The 26,355-nt window shown below is 41.7% G+C and overlaps 1 protein-coding gene across 3 annotated transcripts in view; it reads right to left on the bottom strand.

The window, feature by feature from the left end:
- Positions 1 to 26,355, bottom strand: part of LOC103183908 (AT-rich interactive domain-containing protein 2-like) — a 103,578-nt gene that overhangs the window by 11,485 nt on the left and 65,738 nt on the right. Inside the window, exons 7-15 of one of the 3 annotated variants that reach the window (XM_042342273.1) lie at positions 25,131 to 25,200; positions 18,759 to 19,006; positions 18,383 to 18,473; positions 13,194 to 13,403; positions 11,892 to 12,059; positions 10,155 to 10,233; positions 8,950 to 9,084; positions 7,793 to 7,998; positions 4,400 to 6,780 (exon numbers count right to left, since the gene is read on the bottom strand). In XM_042342273.1, the coding sequence (XP_042198207.1) occupies positions 4,400 to 6,780; positions 7,793 to 7,998; positions 8,950 to 9,084; positions 10,155 to 10,233; positions 11,892 to 12,059; positions 13,194 to 13,403; positions 18,383 to 18,473; positions 18,759 to 19,006; positions 25,131 to 25,200 (3,588 nt within the window). Of the gene's footprint in view, positions 1 to 4,399; positions 6,781 to 7,792; positions 7,999 to 8,949; positions 9,085 to 10,154; positions 10,234 to 11,891; positions 12,060 to 13,193; positions 13,404 to 18,382; positions 18,480 to 18,758; positions 19,007 to 25,130; positions 25,201 to 26,355 lie in introns of all 3 variants that reach the window. The other 2 variants (XM_042342272.1, XM_042342274.1) reach the window with 2 other exon arrangements.

The raw sequence follows: 26,355 nt of genomic DNA on the forward strand, positions 1-26,355 counted from the left end.
CATAAATCACTGAATGCTAAACATCGGATGAATAGAAAAACACTACCCTGAAGATTGTGATAAAAATGTTAAAATACTTCCAGCCAGGAACTGGGTGTTCTTCCACGAGAGGCACCTGGCTTCTCTTTCAGCCGAGACTCATCAGAAGTAAAATCTCCCCTCTGTTGATAACAAAGCTTCAATGTGAAATATGCTGGGCACCATAAGCGGTGTATAATTTGGCAGCCAGTGGAATAGTTGGTGGGAGGAAAGAAGAATGCACACTTTGATGTTAAGTTGGTTCATTGGGGAGGATTGGATATCTTACAGCTTTGCTAGTGAAAAAAGTAAGGACATGGAATTGGAGAGCAGCTAGCCTTGCTGAGCATCCTACACAGAACAGGTGCAATGGCCACCTTTTGTGCTGAAATTTCTATGTCTCCCAATGCTTGAATAGCCTGTCAACATCTATTATCTAGGAACTAGGTTAAAGAGAAAATGTGAATGAGTTCCTGGAAAGCTGCTGCTGGCTGCAGAACTGCCTCTGGAGAAAAGGGAAGAAAATGTGAGAGAGTTGGGGGAGTGGAACCCAGTAGCAAAAGGTTCCTTATTGAATTTCAGGTCTTTGAACACAAGGTTCCTCGATGTTCATATTGATGAAATTGTCAATTTGTCATGCAAACACAGTCAATTCCTACTGTACTGTCCTCCTGACGTGAAAGGCGCTTTACAAATGTAATTTGTTGATGTTGTAGTAAACAACATTTGTACATTTAAATAAAAACACAATACAATTTTATATTCATATTGCCCTTTTTACATTGGGAGGATTTCTCAAGGGGCTTAATGTTGGTTTGGCACCCGTTGGAGGTTAGAATCAGAGAGTAAAAATTACACAAGTGACTTAAGAAAGAAAATAAAAACACGTTACTTTGTAAATGCAGCAAGACACACGAACAATGCAATTTACAGGAAAACTCAGAAGCCCCAAATCTTATTTAAATGAAATGGCTGGAATGTAAAGTACCCCGATTGTGCCAGAGAGAAGCTTGATTTCGTTGATTCCAATCCTCGTAAGTGATCAGCGGTCAGCGTTCCTGGGTTTGTGAAGACACTGTTGTGCAGAAAGCCAACTGGCGGTGCTCCTGCAATACACTGGCCATGCTCACTCTATTCTCATCACGTGCAACTGAACCTGCAAGTGCTAGTCTTGTGATCATGTGATTTTTCATGTTTGGACATCACATGATGTCGGGGTCCATTGCCTACCTGCCTTATAAGCGAGGCGCTATATTGAGAGGTTATGAGAGCGGTCCCCTGTATTACTAATGTGCTTCCAATGATCTGCAGCTAAACATTTTGTGAGCAGTACAGATTCAACAAACTCTGAAAGGTCCTGTGTTTAAATCATTGTTTGTTGATAACAGACAGGGTAGTGATTGGTGTATTCTATTCCCTTCAGGGAGGGTGGGGAAGAGATATTAGTCAAGGCTCTTTATGCTATTCAGTGTCTTCGTTGAGAGTCAGGACTGGATTAGGCCTGACTGTGATGCTTCTGGTGGGAAAATCACTTAGACGTGGCACTTGGCAACGGCTTGCCTAAGGAATTATGATTCCAACACAAGTGACCCTTTCAGTAGAGGAGAGAGGGAAGACAAAACACTGGGGGAAACCAATCTTTCAGTGAACAGCAACAATTTGCACTTATATAGCTACTTCATGCAGGGTATCGTCTCGGAGCACTTAGCAATAGCGGAGCCTGACGCCGAGCAACTGAGAAACAGGAGGTGACTATAGGCACGGTCAAAGCGGAAGTTCTTCAGGTGTGATCTGATGACACTTAAAGAATTAAGGCAGAGAGTTCCAGTGTCTTGGAGCAAGGTGGCTGAAAGCATGGATGCTGATGTTGGAACCGAGAGACGTAAAGAAAGCCGGAGCAAGCTGAGCGAAGGGGCGAGCAGAGGAGTGGGGCGAAGCATTGTTTAACAGGGAAAGTTTACCCAAATATGGTAAATGGAATCCTATACGTAGAAGCAGGAGCAGGCCATACAGCCCCTCAAGCCTGTTCCACCATTCTATAAGACTATGGCTGATCTGTACCTCAACTCCAATTACCTGCCCTGGACCCACATACCCTGACCTAACAATTATCTATCCACTTCAGTTTTTGAAAATGTGAATGGATCCAGCATCCACAGCCTTTTGGGAGAGAGAGTTCCAGATTTCCACTAGCCTTTGGGTGAAAAATTGCTTCTAAATTTCACACCTAAATGGCCTGGCTCCAATTTTAAGATGATGCCCCCTTCATAGAATCATACAGCACACAGAAGGAGGCCATTCGTCCCATCGTGTCTGTGCCGGCTCTTTGAAAAGAGCTGTCCAATTCAATCCCACTCCCCCACTCTCTTCCCATAGCCCTGCAAACTTGTCCTCATCAAATAATTATCTACTTCTCTCTTAAAAGTTAGTATCAAATCGGCTTCCACCGGCCTTTCAAGCAATGCATTCCAGATCCGAACAACTCGCTGTGTGAAAACATTTCTCCTCACCTCCCCTGTTTCTTTTAACAACTATTTTAAATTAGTGCCCTCGGGTTACCGACCCTCCCGCCAGTGGGAATAGTTTCTCCTGTTCACCCTATCGAATCCCCTCAGAATTTTAAAAACTTCTATTAAGTCTCCTCTTAACCTTCTCTGCTCCAAGGAGAATAATTCTCACTTCTCTACCTCTCCTGATAACTGAAGCCCCTCATTCCTGGTATCATGCTGGTAAATCTCCTTTGCTCCCTCTCCAATGCTTTGATATTCTTCCTAAAGTGTGGGGCCCTGAACTGAACACAGTCTCTCGCTGAGGCCTAACCAGGGTTTATAAAGGTTAATCATAACTTCTTGATTTTTGTATTCTGTTCCCCTATTTATAAAGCCTAGCATCCCACATGCTTTTTTAGCAGCTTTATCTACCTGTTCTGCCACCTTCAAAGATTTACTTTTATGAACCACCAGGTTCTCACTGTTCCTTCACCCACTTTAAGATATTACCATCCTTGTTCTGGATTCCTCTACCAGAGAAAATTGTTTCTCTGCAGCTTCCCTATCGAATCCCTTTAATTATTTTAAACACCTCAATTAGATCACCCTCAACCATCTAACCTCAAGGGAACATACAATGGAACAGTATTTTATGAAGGGCGACTCAAGATGCAACTATTGGCAAAAGTACTTTACAATTCTTTATCAGCTGAGATATAATAGCAGAAAGTCATTTATATTTTAGTAACCATCCCAAAGTTGATGCACCACTCTTTTCTGGATGTCAGACCACAGCCCACAAGCAAAATCCATGTGCAGTGGTTGAAGCTATTCTTAATAGCAATGCTATTCTTGCAAGAAAAAGAATTGAGGCATAATGGATCAAGCTGCAAGGATATAAAAAAAACTAATTGAATACAGTGCTAGTTACATTGCCAAAGACAATATTTTTCTACACCTGCTACAATATCATTAAATAGATCTGGTTTCTCCATTTATACTTAAAAACACGAGCAACAGCAAAATCTCGTCACTTCTTCTGGAAGAATGGGAAGGCAAAAAGCAAACACAAGGTTTATATCAGTGCTTGATTTTCTTTGTGAGAAGCAAAGGTGTTTAGTTATATTTTTTCTCTGCTGGATGCTGTAAGAAAAGAAACTATGGAGGAAGAATTTCACAATGTGACCGTTATTGGTACAATCATTTAATGGTCCTGTTGTTTCGGCTGGGAAATGTGTTGTATTATATGCCTAACTATGTTTCTGTTGAATTAGAATAATGTTGACAATAGCTAGAGGGTGATGGCAATAAGAACATAAGAAATACTAGACGAGAAAAGACCAAGGTCCATCTAGTTCACCTTCCACATTCCTGGCAGTCGCATGCACATATGTCCTGAACTACCTATGTACTGTATCCCATAATATCATTTCCTAAAAGAAAACTATCTAATCTGTTTTTGAAATAGTTGTTTCGGGAGTTCTGCACAGAAGTAATGAGAGATCAATTGAAGCTACTATTCCTACAGAGCTAGTGGAGTAACCCAAGACACCCACAAGAAGACCGTAATTAACACAAGTGGTAGGCAACTTGAAATTTAGAATGAGTTTGAAGTTTGCAGATTAGTGTTCACTAACCAGATGCATTGTTAAGATTTTGATAAACACCTGTAGTCGTAAATAGATTTGGAGGTTAAAATAAAATAAACCAAAGTATAAACAATGATTATTGCTCAATATATTATGTTTTTATGAATTCTTTAGTCACAGGATCAAGAGGCGATTCAGCCCATCAAGCCTGTTCTACGAGAAATCTAAAATGGTCTAGATCCCTACATGAATCCTCACGTAAAACATTCATTTTAACATAAGCACACGTTAAACAGTACTTACTGCTATTGCTGCTGTGTTAATGGTAGCTCCCGCAGGTACGGCCACCATCATGGTGTTGCTGCCAGCCTTTGCGGGGTCACTGACGGTCATGATTCTTACCCCCACTTTATTTGGAATGTCCGCCATGGCAATAGCAGTCGCTTCTTCCCCAGGCCTTTTGGTGGCTTGCCGACATGGCTGACCATCACCCGCAGAAGACTGAGAAAGATGGGGAGCGTTGACTGCACTGCTGCTCTGACAGACAGCGACTGGAGATGATGCTACAGGGTAGGACTGTAAGACGACACTACCATTCTGGTGAGGCTGCGACACTGGTACATTAAAAGTGACTGCTGCAGTTCCACTACTCAATACAGAGTTCCTGTGTGCTTGCTGAACTGTAGGATTTGGTACTATTACTGTAGTGTGTGCATGTGATTTCACATTGGAAACTGAAGAAGGTCCATTGCACATTTTGCCCAGTTGGCTACTCTCACCATCGGGATGACACTTTATATCTTGGTGTTCCTGATTGAGAATCTCCCCGTTCCCCAAGTGGTTAGAAGCAACCGATTTCTCATTAGGAACATCCTTCCCTATGTGTGAACGATCGCCTTTAGCAAAATCAGAGTCCCCATTGATCAATGGCCTTTTTAAAGAATTTTTTATTTCTGTTGTACCCAATTTCTCTAGAATTGGATCCCCATTGGTCAAAGTTGCCCCACTGCTACCTTTAGACTCCTGGAAAGCTGGTGTATTCTCCACAAAACCACAATGATTCATCCCTGAGGCAGGGTTCTCATTCCTACTCTCCCCATTAAGCAGCTTCCCCGTCTGAACAGTCTTTCCATTTAGGTGTCCGTTGCTGGCATTGTAAGCATTACCCAAGAGAGAATTTTCTACCAGTCCAATAGTCTGTTCTTGGTATTGTGAGCTCAGTATATTAGTAGCCTCCTCAGTCTTTTGACAAGTATTTCTCTCTCCCCCACTCTCACTCCCTACACGGCTGCTTTGGTTGCACGGAACACCGGACACCTGAAGAACAGGGTTACCGATGCCAGCTTTTGCATTTTGGTCAGCAGGAACATTATTTGCTGGGTTTGTGTTTACTTGGGTCATGGGTGTGTCGGTAAAGCTGGGGTTAGGCACCACAGTGACAGTAACTTGTTGGTTAAGGGGTGTCCCCTGGAGAATGGGGTTAGGGCTGGTTGTAGAGATGAATGGGCCAGGAATAATTTGCACTGTTTGCAGACCCCCATGTGGCTGGAGGATCTGCATGTTTGGCTGGCTTACAACCAGCTGCTGAGACTGGGGTTGAAGTCCAACGCTTGTGACTGGGCTCGGCATCACTTGATAAACCACTTGAGGGCTTTGAGCCCTGGTGATGGAGGATGGTACCTGCGGAACAGGAAGGAGGAGCTTGCCAGCTTGGCAATGAGGGGGTGGTTTAGGAAGCAGCAACTGTTTGATCACGCTGGTCTCACCAGTGTTAGACTGAGGGCCTCCCATGGAAGGCTGCTGAACATGGACCTGAATTGGGGGCTGCTGGACTGAAAGCACTTGCCCACAGGTGCTGGGATTGAGTAGCGTGGTTGGGGCCAACTGGGCAGAAGAAATTCCGCCTGGATTTGTCAGAACAATCTGATGAAAACTGGCAGGATAAACTTGGCCTTGGTGTCCCACTATCACTTGGACACTTTGCTGGGGTTGTTGCTGTTGTAGCTGGGTGGAATTGTTCACAATAGCTAATGATGTCGGACTAATGCTTTGAAATGTCTGCGAGGAAAGTGAATTGTGACCACCTGCAATGGTCAAAGCCTGACCGCTGGGTAGCTGGACTGCAGTAGCAGTGGTGGGAGCTGCTGCGTACTGCAGATGCACCTGCACAGGTTGGGCAGTGGGAGACTGGAGAAGCTGTCCTTGGGAGATCGTGGCAGTGCTGGTAACTGGTTGTGTTCTCGAAGCAAGTTGAGCATTCGGCAGTGTTTGATGGAGAACAGGAACAGTGGTGGCCGGACAGATGGGCTGTTGTCCAGAGGCAGATTGGTGAGCGACCGCCATGTGGGGAAGATGAACAGACGAGGTCATGGCGGGCAGCTGCACTGCTGCAGTGACTTTGGTAGCTGCCACCTGAAACAGTGCATTCCCTGGGATTACTGTGGTCGCTGCAGAATGAAAGCTTGGATGAGTGGTGGACACTTGGATGGTACTTGGCTGCATCCCGCCAACTGATGAGGGCACTTTGCTTGCAATTGCACAGTACTGCTGTTGCTGGCCCGAAGTACTGATCCCGGGAGTCTGGGTCTGGGTGGTGTAGATGATTTGAGAGACTGGTTGACTTGTGGAAAAGGAGGTTCTGTGGAATTGAGCTGCTGGGCTTTGTGCCAGAGAAGGAGCCAAACCTGAAACAAACAAGAAGATCAGTGATCAATAAGTGCCGTATCGCCTCATAACGGTAAACTCTCAGCTACTATAAATGGTTGCTACAAACAGGGGTCAAGCTATCATTTTTTCTGAACTACAGGTCTAAATGTAATAGTTATAGTAGACAAGTCGGATGGGCAGACAATCGATAAAGGCTAACAGAGAGGTTTGGGAGTTGGGGAAGGAGAAAAGATGGGAAAGAAAGAACTTTAGAGATGAGTGGACAGAAATAGAAAGATATCAGACAAGAATAATAATAATCCCTGCATTTGATAAAGCGCCTTATGATATCACTGAGACGTCTCAAAGCACTTCACAGAATAATAAAAATAATAATGATTGCATTTGATATAGCGCTTTTCACGTCGGGAGGACGTCCCAAAGCGCTTCACAGAACACACTGTAAAGTGGATTGACTGCATATTTTGTGAGTAAAAATGAATGAATAAGTATGCAATTGGGAGTGGTGAAGAGTTCAACAAAATCAGAGGTCACTGCTGGACCTATATTTCACACTCAATATTTTGGTTGAACATAAGATTCAGAGAGAATAAGTTTATTGCTCAGAGTGTGATACTTCAGTATCTAAAAAGTGGTTTTATTTCTATTTTCTGGATGTATTCACAATTAGCATCAGGAAATAAAGGGTTGTATCAAACCAATGATTTAGGTTAAGAGTACATAGCTCTATGAAACGTAAGGCAAAATACTGCAGATGCCGGAAATCTGAAATAAAGACAGAAGTCACTGGCTAACGTTTCAGGTCAATGAACTTCGTCTAACGAGTGTTCCCAGCGACTTTTGTGGTCTATGGAACATTACTGGCTTCCTGTTTTTTGGTACAGGGAAATCTCTGTCTATCGAGGCAAGTAATTCTCTACTTCAACAAGAGGAGGAAGATTGAAAGCATCATCTGAAGCAAGAGAAAATTAAAGACAAAATTACTGATAGTAATCTAAACTGTAGTAATGTTATCCTTGGTTTCCTTACCAACAGGAATGGAGGTCAGCCCTGTGTTCGAAACAGGACCCGTTCTCAACGTGGCGAAGGAATGATTTGGCGTTTGCTGCTCCTGATGAAATGCTGTGATAGGAAAAGGTACCGCTCTACGTTTGATCCCGACCACGTGAAACTGCGACTGACCATTAGCACCGGCATCTTCAATCTTCTTTATTGTGTGATTCGGGAAAGTCAACCTAAAGAAAGATCATTTAGACTTACATAACTGTTCTGTAACTCTATCAAATACTGTTATCTACTGTATTCATTTGAATGGTACATAACTCGATTTCTGCTGGTCTAACAAGTTGCATCATAACTCTTCCTGCATTGCTGACACTGAAGTCAATACCAACTCATCTAGTCAGTTTCTTACTCACTTCTTTCATATTCTGATTTTTTTTTAAGCATGCATGGGGGTGGGGGGGAAGGGGAGAGAGCTAGGAAAAGTGCAATCAAACAAAGTTATACCGTTCATCAATGAGATAGGAGCCCATTCCTTTCCAAGAGTGAAATGTTGATAATGAGATCCCCGGCTTATTTGCCGTCTCCACAGCCCAGGAGTACGAATGCAATTAAAATACCCTCTTGGTTACCCTGGCGAAGATCAGCTAACTCAGGCCAAGGAACGCGTGGTCTGTGTGGCCCAATACACATCAGCATTTACCCAGCAATTGGTGAACCAAAAATATGATACTGCATGCAGTAATAAAGAACACGTTGATATATTCTGAATAGGTTATTTCAGAACACCTGCTGGATTCCTAAGAGAAGCACTGGTGGATTCTGCTGAGTTATAGATAATAAAAGATATGAAGCTTTCAGAGATAGAATTTTAATGAGTTACAGTAGGGTCCAGATACAAGGATATAAAAGTGTGCAAAAGGAAGATGCTGCTAACAATAAGATGTAGGATTCCAGGAATAATAGCAGCTTTTGAAGAGATAGTACACGAGTGGCACTGTTTGTTCGTCCATTTAACCCTGCCACATTTCTGTATTGTCCACTTACACATCAAAGTGTTAATGGGTGACATGCTAGTTGCTAGCAGTCAGTAGAGTATAAATCAGAAATATAAGGCCAGTTCATTAAATGTATGTTGAAATCGTTTAAATAGTATTCTGGTTACTAGCTTGTCTGTAACATACCGAAGACATTTAGTAAAACCTGTGGACGTTAAGATACCACCACTGCCCAGTTTACTGCACAGCGAGAGGTACTCAGAGTACAAGTCCACTCGGTAGATTGAGCTGTCTGCACATTCTTCAAAGTTGGCATTCAACCTGAAATAGAACAAATGCCTTCCGTTAGTCTGACATACTTCCCATCTGTGTCACAAGATGGGGGAGAGTGGCTTATAAGGGGGGGTGGAGTTACAAGTCGTACATAATCTACCCGAGGGTGGTCTATGAAATGACATTTGTATAAATAGTCTCCTTTTCATTTCTCCTATTGTCCCTATCTCTCCAGCCACACGATTTCAGGATAAATAATCTCTCCCCCCCACCACCTTTTTCCAAATCACAGTCTGGGTGTTGGTATTATGTTTAGAAATGAGTCATGTGGAAGCAGGGCAAATGTTCAATGGAATCACAGCCTCTCATCTGCACGGCACAAGTGGACTTTACAGCTCAGGTCAGAATGCTCCAGATTAGATCTGGGATAGTTTTTACATATACACTCACATGGATACAATTGTCACACTTGAAAGGAATAATTAACACAGACTTTATTCCTATAAATCTGCTCGCATGAACTCCTCATCAATACCAGAGGGAAGATATGCACTACCTTACGAGAGATTAGTGGAAAATATATTCTTGTCCTGATTTGCACAATTTATTAAAATTTACGAGATGCCACCAATGGACATCAAATAGGAATTCCATTCTAATCTCATATGTCCAAAAGAACCAAAAAGTTGCCACTTTGTACCAAATAAGCATGTGGTCTTTCATAGAGCAAAACTGCCAACTATAAAGAGAGGGCAACCGTCACACAATGAAAGAAGTAACAAGAAGATTGAAAGGCAAAATGCTGCAGATGCTGGAAATCTGAAATACAAACAGAAATCACTGGCAACATTCAGCAAGTCAGGCAGCATCTATGGAGAGAGGAAAGTGGGTTAATGTTTCAGGTCATCAACTTATGGAGAGAGGAAAGTGGGTATCCACTTTTAACCCACTTTTCCTTCTTCATAGATGTTGCCTGACCTGCTGAGTGTTCCCAGGAACTTCTGTTTTTATGGAAGACTGAAAGATCTGTCTGAGCACAGAGAGCAATTTGGCCAAAAGGAATTTTGAAGGACTTGACTGCATCTTTCTGTACAATGAGAAGCACAAATACGACTTACCATTGGCACGTAAATGTCTCACTGTCGACTTCAATCACGTTGGTAGAAGGAACTGGAAGAGTACTCCCAGGCCTCAGTACTAGAGAAAATCAAAAATAAAGATCACAATATATATGACTGCAAACAGACAGAACTCTGGCCAGCTGGCTTCTGGTATCATCCGGCTCGAAAGTCTTCAAAACAATCAGCTTGCCATTACAATCAAAGTATTTTATCAAATGTTAGGCTGAAAAAACAAGAGACATTATCACCGGCAATGCTCCGAACTGGTCAACAATTAATTCCTTCACTCTTCTTTTCTGCTGTGCAAAATCATTGCAACTAGGAATATTCACTTGACTGCCAATTATTGGCGCCGACTGCTATAGCAAATTTTTCACAATTTCCTGCCTTCTCCTCAGAAAGACCCAGGAAGGAAGGGGATAAAGTAAGAAGATGTTTATTTTAATTATTCCAGCATCTAATCTATATCTTTTCATCCACGATCCCATTTTTTTTTAAATGGAAAAATAGAGGCCAAGTTGCTTTAAAGGACCAAAGTTCTGAATAGCGGTATTGATTCATATATACAATCTGCTCCCAATTGGTTTCACTCAAGTAGAGCTCTACGCATGTACATGTAAGCAGTCCAGTCGCCCTGACTAGAGTTTTAACCGTAAAAAGGATTTCTAGTATCATCCATGAGACCACACTAGAAGTTTTGAGGGTATATTTGTGACTGGAAGCTGAATTAATTTGAAACACTTCCATTAAACTAGCACTGTGAATCAATGGCCTGCCAAAACCCCATCATGACTGTGAGTTGCATACCAGATACATATTGGGTTTATCACTCATATGCCACAATATAAAGTTCTAATAAATAAAATATTCCAGCTTCTCTTTACGTCACCTAAACTTTTGAGAGCTGGATTAATAATGAGTTTAAAAGGGAAGTATTGAGACCAATTGAACAAAGAACAAAGCCCTTTTCCCATGTCCATAAGCAGTCAAAATTGAAGTCGTCAATAAGAGTAAACCTAGTGTGACTCAGGAAGAGGTCTTGTTTGAGGAAGGGACGAGCAAGTTAAACAAGATAGCCCTGCATAAAGCCAGGCTCTCAAAATGTCTCACAGCATTTTGCCTCCACTCGAGGACAGTATTCGTTTGTAAACAAAGGTTGAATGAATACTGAAAAACGTTAACAGCAGGCAAACAGAATTATGTTGTGACTATTCCCATTTCCCCACCTCGAGTTTCAGATCTCAAAGTTATTTTTGTTTGATATGTCTGGTGTGATCCACAGAAGATTTCTGAAGAACTGCAGACTCTGAAAGATAGTTCAGTCCACTTACGTTTCATAAAATAAAATAGATTTAGTGACTGCTGCTTTCCCAGCCACAGTTTCCATAGCTCCGGACCCTTGGGAAATATTGCACAATCTTTTCTAAAAGCAATATAAATGCAACATAAGTTACTGTACTGATAAGTTGTTCATGGACTGACAGAACAACACACTGCAAAGTCTCTCTCTTATATACAGCTCTACTTCAGGGATAAATGAGCTAGATTTCTGATTGAGGAAGATGACTGATCCTGACTTAAAATTTAAGGCAACTAATAAAAATGGCTACTTGAAGGATCAAACAAGACTCTACAGGAACAACCAGATGGGTTCAATGCCCAATTACCATTTTTGTCTTATGACGTGCACTTAATTCCGTGTAAACAAAGCTGATGTGGTTTTGCAAGTCCTACCTGTTGCAGGTGTGCTGTTGTTCGAAGCCTGCTCCGTTGTGGCCGTTTGTTGTCTGGGTTCAGGTGCTGCCTGCTGCACAGTGCTCTGCTGTTCCACCAATTTCACGGCTGCCAGTGCGTCTGGAGGGAAATTCTGCATATCCACTGACACAAGGCAGACAAGCTGATCTGCGGACACCAAAAACACATCACTCATTCTAACAACTGTAGAAATCATGCTGAAGCTAAAATGATCGAAAGCCATCATTGGTGGGACTAAATTCAAGTGCTCATTTGGTAGAAATATAATGTTGAGCCTGACAAGAGGGTGACTGTAGCCACTTGAGCCTGACATTTCTCATGGTGAACCTTTTAATCGCATTTTCCTACCCTTTCTCCATATCCCTTAATAATGAACATTTTATACAGGGTGACCATTATTTCTTTAAGACTTATTAAGAATCGTGATGGTATCATGACTTATTGGTCATCCTGTATAATAAATATACATATTACATAGCATGTGTGTACATATACATCTTTCCATTGTTGAAATTTTCCATTTCTGCGACAGTGTATATTTGTGCATCACTCTAGTTCTATTGAAATAAGTACAATAGTTTCGCTGGTCCAAACTCCAAAAGAAATCCTTTTGTTGTACTGAAACCAAAATACATCCTTCATGAGTCAAGGTAGTGTCAGTAACATACCTTTTAGAAAATTACCTGTTTTATTATGAAGATAAAACTGAACTTTTATGGAACTGCAATTTTTTTGCAATAATCCTTTAAATTCAACATAGCGGCTATAATATTGAACTTTTTTGCAAACATTCTAGGGCAGAAATGAGCCAAAATGGAGCTCCTTGCACTAATGATAGCACCCATGAAACTAGAATTTGAGGAACATCCAATGGCATTTTTGATTCTAATTTCATGTGCAATAAATGTTAACAATAATAATCCTTTTAATAACAATTCTTACATTTAATATAGCGCCTTATCACATCTTTGAGACATCTCAAAGCACGTCACAGAATATAATATAAAGTGAATTGACTGTATGTTTTCCGTTTTTATACTTTTTTTTATTTCTGCCAGAGTGCATAGTTATGTATCACGATGGTACTATAGGAATAAGTACAAAAGTTTGGCAGATTGCTATATGAAAATACACAGGGAGATGAATCGATGTTCAAAGCATTTGGTATTCATTGAGGGGCTTTGCTCTCATGGAAAAGTGACTAATTGACTAATTTTTTAAAAGCGCAACAAGGTTTGGGTTACAAAAGATGACTGGAAAAGATGTTAACTCCAAACTCACCGATGCTTCTCTCCACTTTAATGATCTTTGTGCAAGTCACCTCTCCCAGACTGGACAGCATATAGAGTACTTCCAAGCTAGCAAGCAACAGCAAAATATCCTGGAGGGCCAAATGATTCACAATCTCCCGGTAGGATTCCTGTTCCACACATTCACAGATAATATCCACATTCTCCTCAATCTTGCAGAGATTAGCCAAGATCTCCATTCCTGAAATTATATAAATAATAGAAAATTTAAATTTAATCCACATCTTGGAAAATGTACAGCATCTTTACAACACAAATATGTAAGCAGGGGGGGGGGGGGGGGAGAGAGAGAAGAGAGGGAAAGCAGCAAACAATAGCCTGAAATCTAGTGGCAGCAACAAATGTACAAACTCAATCTGTCAGTTAGTAATAATAAACCCTTGCATTTGATATAGCGCCTTATCACATTATTGAGATGCCTCAAAGCGCTTCACAGAATATACTGCAAAGTGAATTGACCGTGTATTTTGTGGGCGAAAACGCAAGGATTATTATTACCCTCACCCAAGCATTCGTTATATCAAGGCTCGATTATGGAAACTCCCTCCTCATCGGCCTTCCCAACTCTTCCCTTCACAAACTGCAGATCATCCAAAACTCTGCAGCTCGTGTACTCTCGTGCACGAGACTCCGTGACCTCATCACTCCCACCCTCGCCCGACCCCATCACTCCCACCCTCGCCCGACCCCATCACTCCCACCCTCGCCCGACCCCATCACTCCCACCCTCACCCGACCCCATCACTCCCACCCTCACCCGACCCCATCACTCCCACCCTCACCCGACCCCATCACTCCCACCCTCGCCCGATTCCACTGGCTCCCCATCCCCCAGAGGATCGAGCTCAAGATCCTCGTCCTCACTTTCAAGGCCATCCATGGCCTTGCCCCCTCCTACCTCTCTGACCTGCTGACTCCCTACCAACCTGCCTGCTCTCTCCGTTCATCGGGCTCCATGTCTCCCGCCCGACCCGCCCTACCATCGGTGGCCGGGCTTCCAGCCTCTCTGCCCCCACACTCTGGAACTCCATCCCACAGTCCCTTCGCCTCGTTTCCTTTCTTGCCTTCTTCAAGGCCGGTCTCAAGACCTTCCTCTTCGATCGTGCCTTCAGTCGCTCTCCCACCTCTCCGCCTTCGAGCCCCTACCCCACTCCTCCCCCATGCTCGGGTCCTGACCCCTTGACTGTCCAGTGCCCTGCGTTAACATGAAAGGCGCTCTGTAAATGTAATTTTGTTGTTGTTGTTGTAGTAGTTCCATGAGTAATTTACCTAGTTGGGATTTGCTTTACCAATGCCAAGAAGAACAGCTTGTTGGACATCAAACATTGCAGCTAATTCTATATTTTCTTACCCAGACTTTCTACCTGGTGATGCCTGCAAACATCACATTGCTCACTTTATTTTTGCAAAGCAGCTCTGATGTCACATGGTTCATATAATACAATTGCTCAACTCTATGACAAGTGTGATTTGAGAACTTGGAACCAAAACCGAGCTCCTATACTCCAGTATGTGAAGCTGAAAGCATAGATTACAGATCCTGTACGGTATTAACAACATTTCAAAAGGAGTTCACTTTTTGTTTTGCTAATTTTCTTCTCTCCTGAAGGCAGTGACTCATATTGATTTATTGTTCCACGGCCACTGGCCATTGTTTGGTTCAACATTTAAAGCCGTTCTTCATGTGTGATGCAACAATGGAGGGCGCGTTGTCCTTACCTGACACGTATATATTTTCTATGCAGACATCTGCACAAACACTTTCCAGCATTGGACAAACAAGAGCATGAACCCTGCCCAAAATCTGCCTCTCTAGATTGGGTACAGTAAACCAATGTCAGCACCCACCCCAACTACAGTGCACACAATAAGATTTATTTAAAGTTCTAAGTTCACACTCTCCCGGTCACTCTCCCTCTCTCTCTGTCACTCTCCTTCTCTCGTTGTCACTCTCCCCCTCTCTCTGTCACACTCCATCTCTCTGTGTTCCCCTCCCCCTCTCTCTCTGTCACTCTCCCCCTCTCTCTCTGTCACTCTCCCTGTGTCTCTGTCACACCGTCTCTCTGCCTCTCTCTCTGCCACACTCGGTCTCTTTCTCTCTCTACCACACTCTGTCTCTCTCTGCCACACCTTGTCTAACTCTCTCTCTCTTTACCACACAGTCTCTCTCTGCCACATTCTCTATCTAGCAGGAAGCAGGTACCCAGTTGTTATCGTTTGTCGGACCACTTTTCCGAGGTTAATAAACCCTTAAAAAATAATAATAATTTGATCACTCAATCCACGACTGTTTGTGGGACGCTGCTGTGCACAATTGCCTGCTGCGTTCGCCCGCAAATTTTACAGTTAATTCACTTCACAGTATATTCTGTGAGGAGCTTTGAGATGTTTGGAAAACCTGATAAGACATTATATCAAATGCAAGTATCATTAAAGCAACAGTACCCTTGGACATTAGGGGTTTAGGCTAGTATGGATCGGTTAACAATGGGTTTCAAGAAAGAGAGGGTGGAACAAACACAGACACACACACACACATAGAGAGAATAGAGAGCGAGGCGTTTGCACACACAGTATCCAGACTATTCAGGGAGCAGTCGGTGAGTTTGTAAACTTTGCACATTTTCACACACAGAAATTCTAGGTGCAAACCAATGTTTCACTGCTCCAAAGAAACCACCAGACTGCACTTTCAGTTATAAAAGATCCCATTTCCTGTCTTCTAAAAGATATTTTTGATCAGTTTTATCCTAGAAATGAAATAATTTATAGCCAGAATATTATACCTGTGTTTCTGACCAAAGATCATTGACTTGACCTTTCCTCTCTCCATAGATGCTGCCTGACCTGCTGAGTGTTCCCAGCGACTTCTGTTTTACAAGTTTGTTGCTCTATTTCAGCACCCACAACCTCTAATAAAGGATTGGTTTTATTAATTCTAACCAAATTGATAAAAGAAAGCAGTTAAAACAGATGCACATAGATGCCCTCTATATGCGTGGGCACCTCCTGTGAACGCCATTGGCCTTCATGACTGCAATGCTGAAATTAGAAAGTCTCAGCATGGGAAATTGCCAGCACCACATAGTTCATTCACAACATTCTTTGATTGAAATAAAGTTGTGACATTTTATTTCAATGGAAAAAAATGAAGCAATCCTCAAAAGGATCTAATTTAATTTAAAAACCTCAAACAGCCTGTAGAATACTTTCAGATATTCTAACTGTGATGTTACCAAAGCAAGCCTGCCCTGTCACTCCACTGCCTGTTTCTATGAAACAAACCACTCCACACCTAGATTCTGATTCTATGTAGTTTTCTTAACCATCCTGAGTTTCCCCAGAATCCCAATCAAGATATTCACCTCCCAGAAACCTTGCCAATCCCGAACACCTAACCTATTATATAATAGTTGGAACTCAGTGCCCATACTGCTCTGTGCCCATACTGCCCTATGTCCACACTGCCTTATGCCAAAAACAATACGGCACTTTATTTTCTTTCACGAGTCTGTTTGAGCTGGGGTTTGTTCAGCCCCACCAAATGGCCAATTCCTGCTGTGTGAATCCATTAGCACCTGACATGTCCATGGGGCCATCACAGCCGAGTCAGACTCCCTTTTCACCCATTACCTACAGAGGAACAGGAGTTGGGCGTTCAGCCCCTTGAGCATGTTCCAACATTCTATAAGATCATGGCTAATCTGTACTTCAACTAAAATTACCTGCACTTGCTCCCATATCCCTGGATAACCTACCTGACAAATATCTATATAAAACACACATTTTCCAGCAGTATCAAGAGTATATTCGATGAATCAAATCTGTTTGATTCTCTCCCTTTCAAGTCATGGAAGACTGAAGCCAATTGTTAATACTCCCCAGGCTAAGAAAAGGCAATTCAGCATTACCCTGAGCACATCAGTGGCTATTCAGCAATTTCTATTGGACAACACTGATGTAGACAAATGTAGCAGCTAATATGTGTCAGCAACATCCCACAAACAAGTGAAATTAACCTTGAGGAAGAATTGAAAACAGAGGAAGAGAGAAAGAAAAAAATAGGGGAAAATAAGGTGGACGATAGAGAGCATAGTCAGGCAGCAACCAGTACAGTACATACAGACAGTGTTGAGAGTATAGATCTGCCATAATATTACATTAAAAAAGGACATTTCCAATGCATTTTCAGGTTGCCCTTAATAATAATCTTTGCATTTGATGGCGCTTTATCACGCCTTCCAGACATCTAAAGTGCTTCACAGAATATACTGTAAAGTGAATTGACTGTATATATTGTGGGCAAAATGCGGCAGCCAATTGCACACAGCAGTGTCCCAGAAATAGTCATGGATTGAGTGACCAATTTTTTTTGAAAGAATTATTACCCCCATAAATGCGATCTGCCAATCAACCCGGTTCCTATTTACTGCTAGGTAAACAGAGACGTGTGAAGTAAGGAAAGTTGCCCAACTTCTTGCCCTGCCGGTAAATTGAACCCAGGTCTCTCGCTTGTGAGGCGAGGGCTCTAAACACTGAGCTACAGAACTCTCTGCAGGACTAATCACATAGCATCTACACTGGAATAGTATAGAAATGATTGATTTTATGGGCATATCCTCTTCCTAGTTTAGAGAGTTATATTTAGGAAAAATAATCTCTTGCATTTACTTTTGTTTTTTAGAATATTCTGGGACAGGCAAGTTTATTAATGTAATAATCAGTGCAAAAAAAACCTGAAACCGTCTTTCAGGCCATCTTCTAAGAAAGTCAAATTAGACTCTGCAATTTTACATTCTAACACATCCATTTCAGGACTTAAGATAACAGCTGAATTGTCCACATGAATAACAAGCCACCTGGGAGTGCTGCCACTGCATTTTCAGTATAAACAGGGAAAGCTATTGATTATGGAAGTGGAAACACACACTTGATCCAGCTGAATTCAATATTTCGATGTCTAACCACTTTTCCTCTCAATATAATCAGGCTTCCTATATTTGATGTGTTGTAAACATCTCTCAATAAGCTGGTTGTTGTCTCAGAAACCACAGTTTGACAATCCAAAAGATATTCTCAAGGTGGACCCTTCTCTCACTGTGTAGCATGAAAAGCTGTGTTTTATCTTCATCAACCTTGAGATATATCAATCTGACTCACCTCGAATTCGAAACCATTTGTCTGATGAATAAAGGCATTTTGTGATGGTGTGAAAAATCACTTGGGTACTTTGGAAATCAATGGGATCCAACTGCAGCTGAAAACAAACAAAACAAGCTTAAGAAATCTACAGCAAAGGAATTTGTCACCTTGACGGTATTCAACACAAAACCCAAACAGGGACAGAATGGTCCTCCCATTGTAGAGTTGGCTAAGGGACTTAAATATAGAAAACTGGAGCAGTTTCCACACAGTCTAGTTGAATGAGAACCTATACCACAAAAAATCCAACTCAAATTTAAGTGGTATTCAACAATGCAAAACATAAACCCACTAGAGAATGTACGCCCAGGCTCCCAGAGGCCCTGGCTCTCACCTCTGCCGTTACATTTCCCAGCGTATCCAGCCCAACCTGCCTGAGCGAAACGTGTCGATTGTGAGCACATAGCAGCAGAAACCGCAGGCACGTTCGGTTCGCCAACAGCTTGGCATTTCCTTCTTCCATGGACAGATTGTGGATGATGACAGCTATCTGCAGAACCCTCTGCCCTTCCAGGTCATTAATGCCCAATTTCTGTGGAGGGTGGAATAGAACCGAGTCCCATCGATCGTCGCAAGCAGCTTCTGGAGACAGAGATTGAAGCCAGATTAGAAAATTCAATATTACATCCTTTCTGACATAACGGTGCCTAAAATGGAACAATTTAAACAAGATTCCTTAATAACAACTGGAAATCTGAAATAAAAATAGAAGTCGCTGGGAATACTCAGCAGGTCAGGCAGCATCTGTGAGAGGAAAGTGGGTTAACGTTTCAAGTCGATGACATTTGGTACGGTCATTGATCTGAAACACTAACCCACTTTCCTCTCCATAGATGCTGCTGAGGGTTCCCAGCAACTTCTGCCAATGTGATGTATATCTGCTGCAACTGTATAGGGGTTTGGTGAGACCGCACCGAGAGTATTGTGTGCAGTTTTGGTTTCCTTATTTAAAAAAGGACATACTTGCCCTCGAGGGGGTGCAGTGTAGATTCACTCGGTTAGTTCCTGGGATGAGGGGACTGACCTATGAGGAGAGGCTGAATAAACTAAGGCTGTATTTTCTATAGAATACAGAAGAATTAGGGAAGATCTTATTGAAACATATAAGATTCTTAAAGGGCTGATAAAGTAGACACTGAGGGTCTGTTTCCCCGGTGGGAGAATCTATAACCGGGGGTCACAGTCTGAAAATTAAGAGTCAGCCTTTTAGAACAGAGTTGAGGAAACATTTCTTCACTCAGAGGGCAGTGACTTTATGGAATTCACTCCCCCAGAAGGCTGTAGATGTCAGTCCTTGAACATCTTCAAGGCTGAGACTGATAGATTTTAAAAAAATAGAGGGATTAGGGGATATGGGGATAGAGCAGGTAATTAGAGTTAGGTCTGAAGATCAGCTATGATCTTATCGAATGGCGGGGCAGCTCGAGGGGCCAAATGGCCTACTCCTGCTCCTAATTCTTATGTTCTTATGTTCTTAAATCTTAAAAGAGTCCCTGTTTGTAAGTTGCAGTTTTATAAAGAAATCCAAAAGAAATTGTTGTTTTCGACACTGACCATTTAAAATAGTCCTCCTGAAATTTACAACCATATTCACAAACCTAAACACCCAATTTACAAATTGATTTGTAATATTTTCACTCACAAAATAGTCAATCACTTCACAGTATGTTCTGTGAAGCACTATGAAACATCTCGAAGACGTGATAAGGCGCTTTATGAATTGCAAGGATTATTATTATTAATTCAAGCTTAAATCCCAAACTATGATGTCGTGACTGGGTCATAACCACTGTGCGAATAAGAGTCAGAAATAAAGAGGCTCAAACAGAAATGCCTCCAGCCAGAAGCATTAACGGAGCCTTTCACTTTGCTGTGACGTCTCAAAGTTTTTCACAGTATTCACTGTGATGTGTAGTGACTGCATATTTTGCAGGTGAAAGCTGCGGCAAATTTTCATATAGCAATAATTTGTTGGCCAGTTCTGTGAGAAACTCCCTTCTCTTTTAAGAAATGGCTTGATGTAATGGAATGGTGGTGGAGTTCATACTTTGGAAGAATAAGATCAAATGGGCCAAATGGTGTGCCTCATCCAAACCCCTCTTGTTACCCACCGATATGAAGTCATATTGGCTGAAATGCTTCTACCAGAGTGAGGAAAAGAGAAGAAAACGTAATAGAAGGGGAAGAGATAGGAAATTAGAGAGAGTGAGAGAAAAAGTCAGAGAGATGTGTTCCAGAGGCAGAGAGAAAGGAGGGCTATTCTACTGTCAGGAATTCAGGAATTCTACTGTCACTGTAGTGTGGTACTACAGTGACAGTAGAATTCCTGATAGATCATTTCGGTTAGCACTAGTCAATTTGTATTTTGGGTCATGACCAGGGCCAAAAGAAAAGTGCGGAAATATGTGCCAAAAATTGCAGGGGAGAGGGGCGCTTTGGAGATTGTGTGGAACATTGCAGGGGAATTTTTCACAAATTTTACAGAAAATGGCAGGGAGTTGATTGGTGCTATTGAGGTAGAGAGAAAGGAAGATGGGGTATTGAGGTACATTTTATTGCCAACCTACATTTTTCACTTTAGTGATAAAAACTAAACACGAGGAAATAACACACATTAGGATTGTTGCAAAAAAATAAATATTTAATATTTGAGTGAAGCCCCTTTGCCGCTTGTGCCACACCCACGCATGTGGGTCTGGAGCTGTCCCACCCACAGTGACGTCAGGTAAATAGCCAGGAGGCCCGCAGGCCAGAAACTACATTTATCGCGAGTTTGCAGTGGAGGAGGGTGTGTGTACCAGATTACGCTGAAAAATTGCAGCCGGACTTTTTTATTGACCCAGGTCATGACTAATTATCCGCACTGTTTGCTGATCCACCATGGCCCCAGTCCCAATTAGTGCAAGTAGTCAATTCTACTGTCTAAAAATTCTCCTAGAAAACAAGGTTACAAGAACTAAGTCACAAAAGTTGGTCAGTTATTAGCAGAAGGTTGCCTGACTTAAACTGGATTGTGGTGAGACTAGACCTCATTAATTACAGAGTACCTGCCAAATCAGAAGAGGTGTTAAAAAAACACACTCCAAAATGCAAATGATCGGTTCAAACTGTTACTTTACTCGTCTTTATAGCTCCAGCACCAATTAGTGTTTCAACTATAGAACTATACAAGTAATTCTGTCACTTCTTAAAAGCATCAGAATTATTCAGTGGTTTCCATCTTACTATGGGCGCATTGCTAATAGGATTAAGAGTTTCAGCAACAGTGAACACGGTTCGATCTGCTCCGATAACCAGGTAACCTTCCGCTGCCAATGCTTGTAAAGCTGGAAGTGAACTCTGCTTGCTTTCAGTAAGAATTCCCCAACCCTCAGATGCAGTTACTTTGAAGTTAAGCTTAGATCAGAATGTCTGTTTGCACAGCTTCCATATTAAACAAAACCATTCAGAGATTGGTAACCAATTTAATATTTCAAAGAACTCTGAATTCTATCAAGCCTTTCTCAGTTACTTGCTCTTGCAGACGAAATCTAGATGTGGCCACATAGAACTTGCTGTGCCCCAGTCAGTCTCCGAGCTGCCCTCAGAAAACTAAATAGTCTCCAGGGGCTGGGATTTGGGTTTAACTATCGGAGAAGAAAGGCCTCAATGCCGATACTATTCACAAAATGAAGAAATTATCAAGCTAAAACCCTTAGTCAAGCCTATGTCACCAGCTGACAGTCAGAGTTTTAAGACCTTAGGCACCTGCACTTCTTAAGTGCATGGAAGAGAAAAAGATTCTAAGTTCGCGAGAAAGAGATTGCTAGTATAATTACGAGCAGTGAGATTTTTCCTCTCTTCTGAGGGGGAAAAGTTTTTGAGATTCAGCTTCTGGTGCCCACTCGATTATTAATGTATCTCGAGTTCTAACAACTGGAAACCCACTGGTTAATTTTGAGAATTCTGAAAGAAACTGATCACCTATTGTGTAAAATAAACTCAAACCAGATTCAGGAGGTCTCAGGTCACTAGATAAATAAACAATGATGCAACATACACAAAAAAATCATCAATGGAGGGGCACATGAGATAGGAAGAGAGAAACATTTGTTGTTTGCTGCTGGTGCCCTTGAAGCTTAACACAGGAAAGCAAACGGTAACATATTGACGTCAAAACTACATTATAGCGACATTCCTCGCAAATCTGCTGATTTATGTAGGTGACCAAGATCCTGGTAAATCCTGGTAATAAGGTTGCCGCAGTTAGATTCTGCATATGTCCAATAAAGTGAGTGTGGTCGAGGAAGTCTCACTACACAGCTCGACCAACCAGTAGAAAAACCACAATTCTACAGCCGGAACGTGTGTTTCCATGATAAACACAATGTAAATCAAAGGGAAACTGTTTGGCTGTAAAATGGCCTTTTTATCTCAACCCAAAAGGTCAGAATGATTGAAACTTCCCCTGCTATTAGTAGTAGTCATTAGTAGAAACGGTCAGACTTGCAGCACAGTGAACTGCAAAACACAAAGCCCTGCATTTCTGTGATAAGAGCCCATCATCTCTTGCGTTGCTCAGTTACCAATCACACGGCAGGAAAAACAACAATAAGCCTGTAGGGAGCCTCATTCGGTTGAAGTTCTGCACAAACTGAGGATAGAAGTCACAACACACGCAACCATACCCAACGGGAGGAGAGTCTACGAGAAATCAATCATTAACTTTCTGTAGTGTCACTTCCTCTCTTGCAAACATCTGATTTAAACTAAAATTACAAAAATGTCATGCTACTGATTGGAGTATTAAAATAACTCAACATTTGCTAACCCATCATCAACTTGGCTGAATATAGCTCACTGAACAGATCATTTCAGTGATCATATTTGTCAGAATCTGAATTCATTCTCTACATAGCTTTTAGAATTTATTAGGTTAAAAATATTCGCTCTGCAATGAATGAAATGTGCATGTAGTGGTCTTCATGTACTTACGGATATATGTCAATGGTGTGGTACAATATATATTGGGAACATAAGTCTTCGTTTGTAACTATGTTTGAGTTCAATGCCCGTTCAATTAGATAATTATTCCATTATCTACACCTCAGAAAATTCGAAAGTGAAGAAATTGGTCACTAAGTAAAGTTGTTGAAAGTAATGTTCATGTTTGCGGAGTTTCCAACACACTATAGAAGAGTGCTAGATGGGGGAAGAGATTCCTATCACGGTGGGCCGTGATTGGAAATTCAGACAATTATCTTAACGTCACACAGAGGAAATGAGGGAGTTACATCCAGATGGTTTGTCTAATTATTTGTAAAACTGAAAAAGCAGGTTAACTAGTGCGGCACAATTGCCCCAATACAACATTTAGATACAATTTGCTGAATTATCTGAATAGTGCTATTCAGTCAATAATACTGCCTGAAACGTGCATTGCCGGAAAGGGGTAGGGGGTGGAAACAGCTTTGATAGTAGCTTTCAAAAGGGAATTGGATAGGTACTTGAAAAGGAAATTGTGCAGGGCTATGGGGTAAGGGAGGGGGAAGTGGGACTAGTTGGTAGGTCTCTCAAAGATCTGGCACAGGCACGATGGGCTGAATGGCCTCCTTCTGTGCTGTAAGATTCTATGGATCAGAGCTCAGATGTGGAGTTGGGCTGCAATATGAATGGAAATGTTTCTGGTGTCACATGCGTGAGATGTAGATAGCCGCAACAGAGCAAGTGACCTGATCCAAGTAAGCATATGTTGTAGGAGAGACATGCAAACACACAGAGATCATTAGAGAGTCATACATATACAAATAGACATTTAGAGAGACACATGGGGGTAGATAGAGACAAACACACGAAGACGCACAAACACACACAGAGACCCGATATCACATTACTTTCTTATCATATAAAATTGCACAAATAGATCAAATAGGGAAGTTAGAAGAAATTTCTTCACACAGAGAGTAGAGGGAATGTGGAACATACTGCCACAAGGAGTTGTTGAGGCAAATAGCAAAGATGTATTGAAGGGGAAGCTGGATAGGTACATGAGGGAGAAAGGAATAGAAGATTATGCTCAAAGGCTTAGTTGAAGGGCAGGAGAAGGCTCATATGGAGCATAAACACCGGCATAGACCAGTTGAGCCGAATGGCCTGTTTCTGTGCTCTATATTTTAATGTATATGGCCAGCCATTCGTGCAGATATTGGATACTCTACTCTGTATTAATTGCTGAACTGATTTTGTGCCGAGTGTTTAAAATGACGATTCTGATGTGATTGATGTTGAATTCACTATTTCTAGTTGTTATCCACCCCTTCCACTGTTTTGTCAATTTCACTGGGCTCGGGGCAGGACTGGGGTATGGCCGGGAGGTGGCGACATTGCAGAATGAGTCATTACATTTTCTACCTTACAACAGCACGGTCTGTGGCCAGTCCACTTCAATGATAACAATGAGGTTTTTACATGCAATAAAAATGACATTTTTGATGATGAGTCATGTATTCCAGAAAGCTCAGGTTAGGTAGCACACCCCTTAATATGGAATACATCACTGACACTCACTGCCTCACAATACAGTCCAAAAAGGGGAGAAATTTGGATAGAAAGCAGGCAAGCCTGCATGTCACTGGAGACTTGGATTGAGTGTCCAGTGCTTTACATCAGAGCCGCCGGAACATAAAGTGTTGAATTATTTAGGTCTGGTTAAGCAACATTATCTTACCTTTAGATCTCTGACTTTTATCTCCAATAAGCTCACGAACTTCATGATCATCAACCGTATCTTTCCAGAACTGTGAATATTAACAAGTGTTTCATGGTTAGAATGATTTTATCAAATAAACTAGTGCCATAATTTTTATAGACATATAAGTCAACTCCCAGTAAGCATTCTGAACGTCCCGATGGTTTAATGCGTACATTTATTCACTGGCTTACTGAGAAATGGAGATCTGCAAAGTCTCAGGTTTAAGCCACGGTCTTCGCTGAGCACCCTGTATTGCTACAGTAATATAGGCCCCAAAGGGTTTAATCACCTCAACAGAGCAACATCTTGTTCTAGTGATATTTAAGTTAGTTAAAAGTTTGACTCCAGGTAGCCTCCACAATTACTTCAAAATTGTTGCAATATTCATTTTAAGTTACGATGTACTAAATATACCAATCTAAAGTCTTGGGATTATGGCAGATAAATCCCAATTAAAACGAGTGGACAACTCACACAGGTTTTTAATGACTTGAAAAGAATGGAGCATACAATCAGTGGAAGTAATTTTATCAGCTGGGCAAAGTCAGTCAGTACAACATTGACCACAGTGTACCCAACTGACCCAATGTACATTGTACAATGTACAATATACATTGACCCAATGTACTTGAATCTACAGAATAATATGGATGATCTGACGTTTGGCTTACAAAAACATTAAATGTAAACAAAGCCACTGCCCTTCAATAAACATACAATGAACCCAAGAGGCAGCACTCTGCGTGTCCTCCAGTTGACTTCTAGGTTTTCCTCACACAAAATGAATCAATTAACAGTAATTAACTATCTGACTATCGTACAGGCTTGAGGCTGATTTCTCACGGAGTTTCTCTCTCGATTGAAGCCAGAAAATCTCTCAAATAAAGTAAGTTTTATTTCAATGCATGGATATAAAGCATGTCAAACGCATATGTGATGGTCAAACGACGACTTCAGTGTCCTTACACAAAAATAATCTAATTTAAATCGCAATACCACTTTTAAAATGTTGTTTAAAAACTCCTTTCAACAATGGTTGTGTTACTTTAAAGGCACTTAAAAGCGTGGAGCCCTAAATGATATCAGATGTTACAGGGATCTACTGTGTCAAATAAGCTGCATAGCCTTCGTGCCCTGGGCAAGGAAGAAGGGGGAAGGGCTTCCTTCTCCTGATCACCATGCAGTGTGTTCTGCTGAAGAG

This window comes from Callorhinchus milii, unplaced genomic scaffold, assembly GCF_018977255.1.
Source record: "Callorhinchus milii isolate IMCB2004 unplaced genomic scaffold, IMCB_Cmil_1.0 Scaffold19, whole genome shotgun sequence".
In the NCBI taxonomy this organism is placed as follows: Eukaryota; Metazoa; Chordata; class Chondrichthyes; order Chimaeriformes; family Callorhinchidae; genus Callorhinchus; species Callorhinchus milii.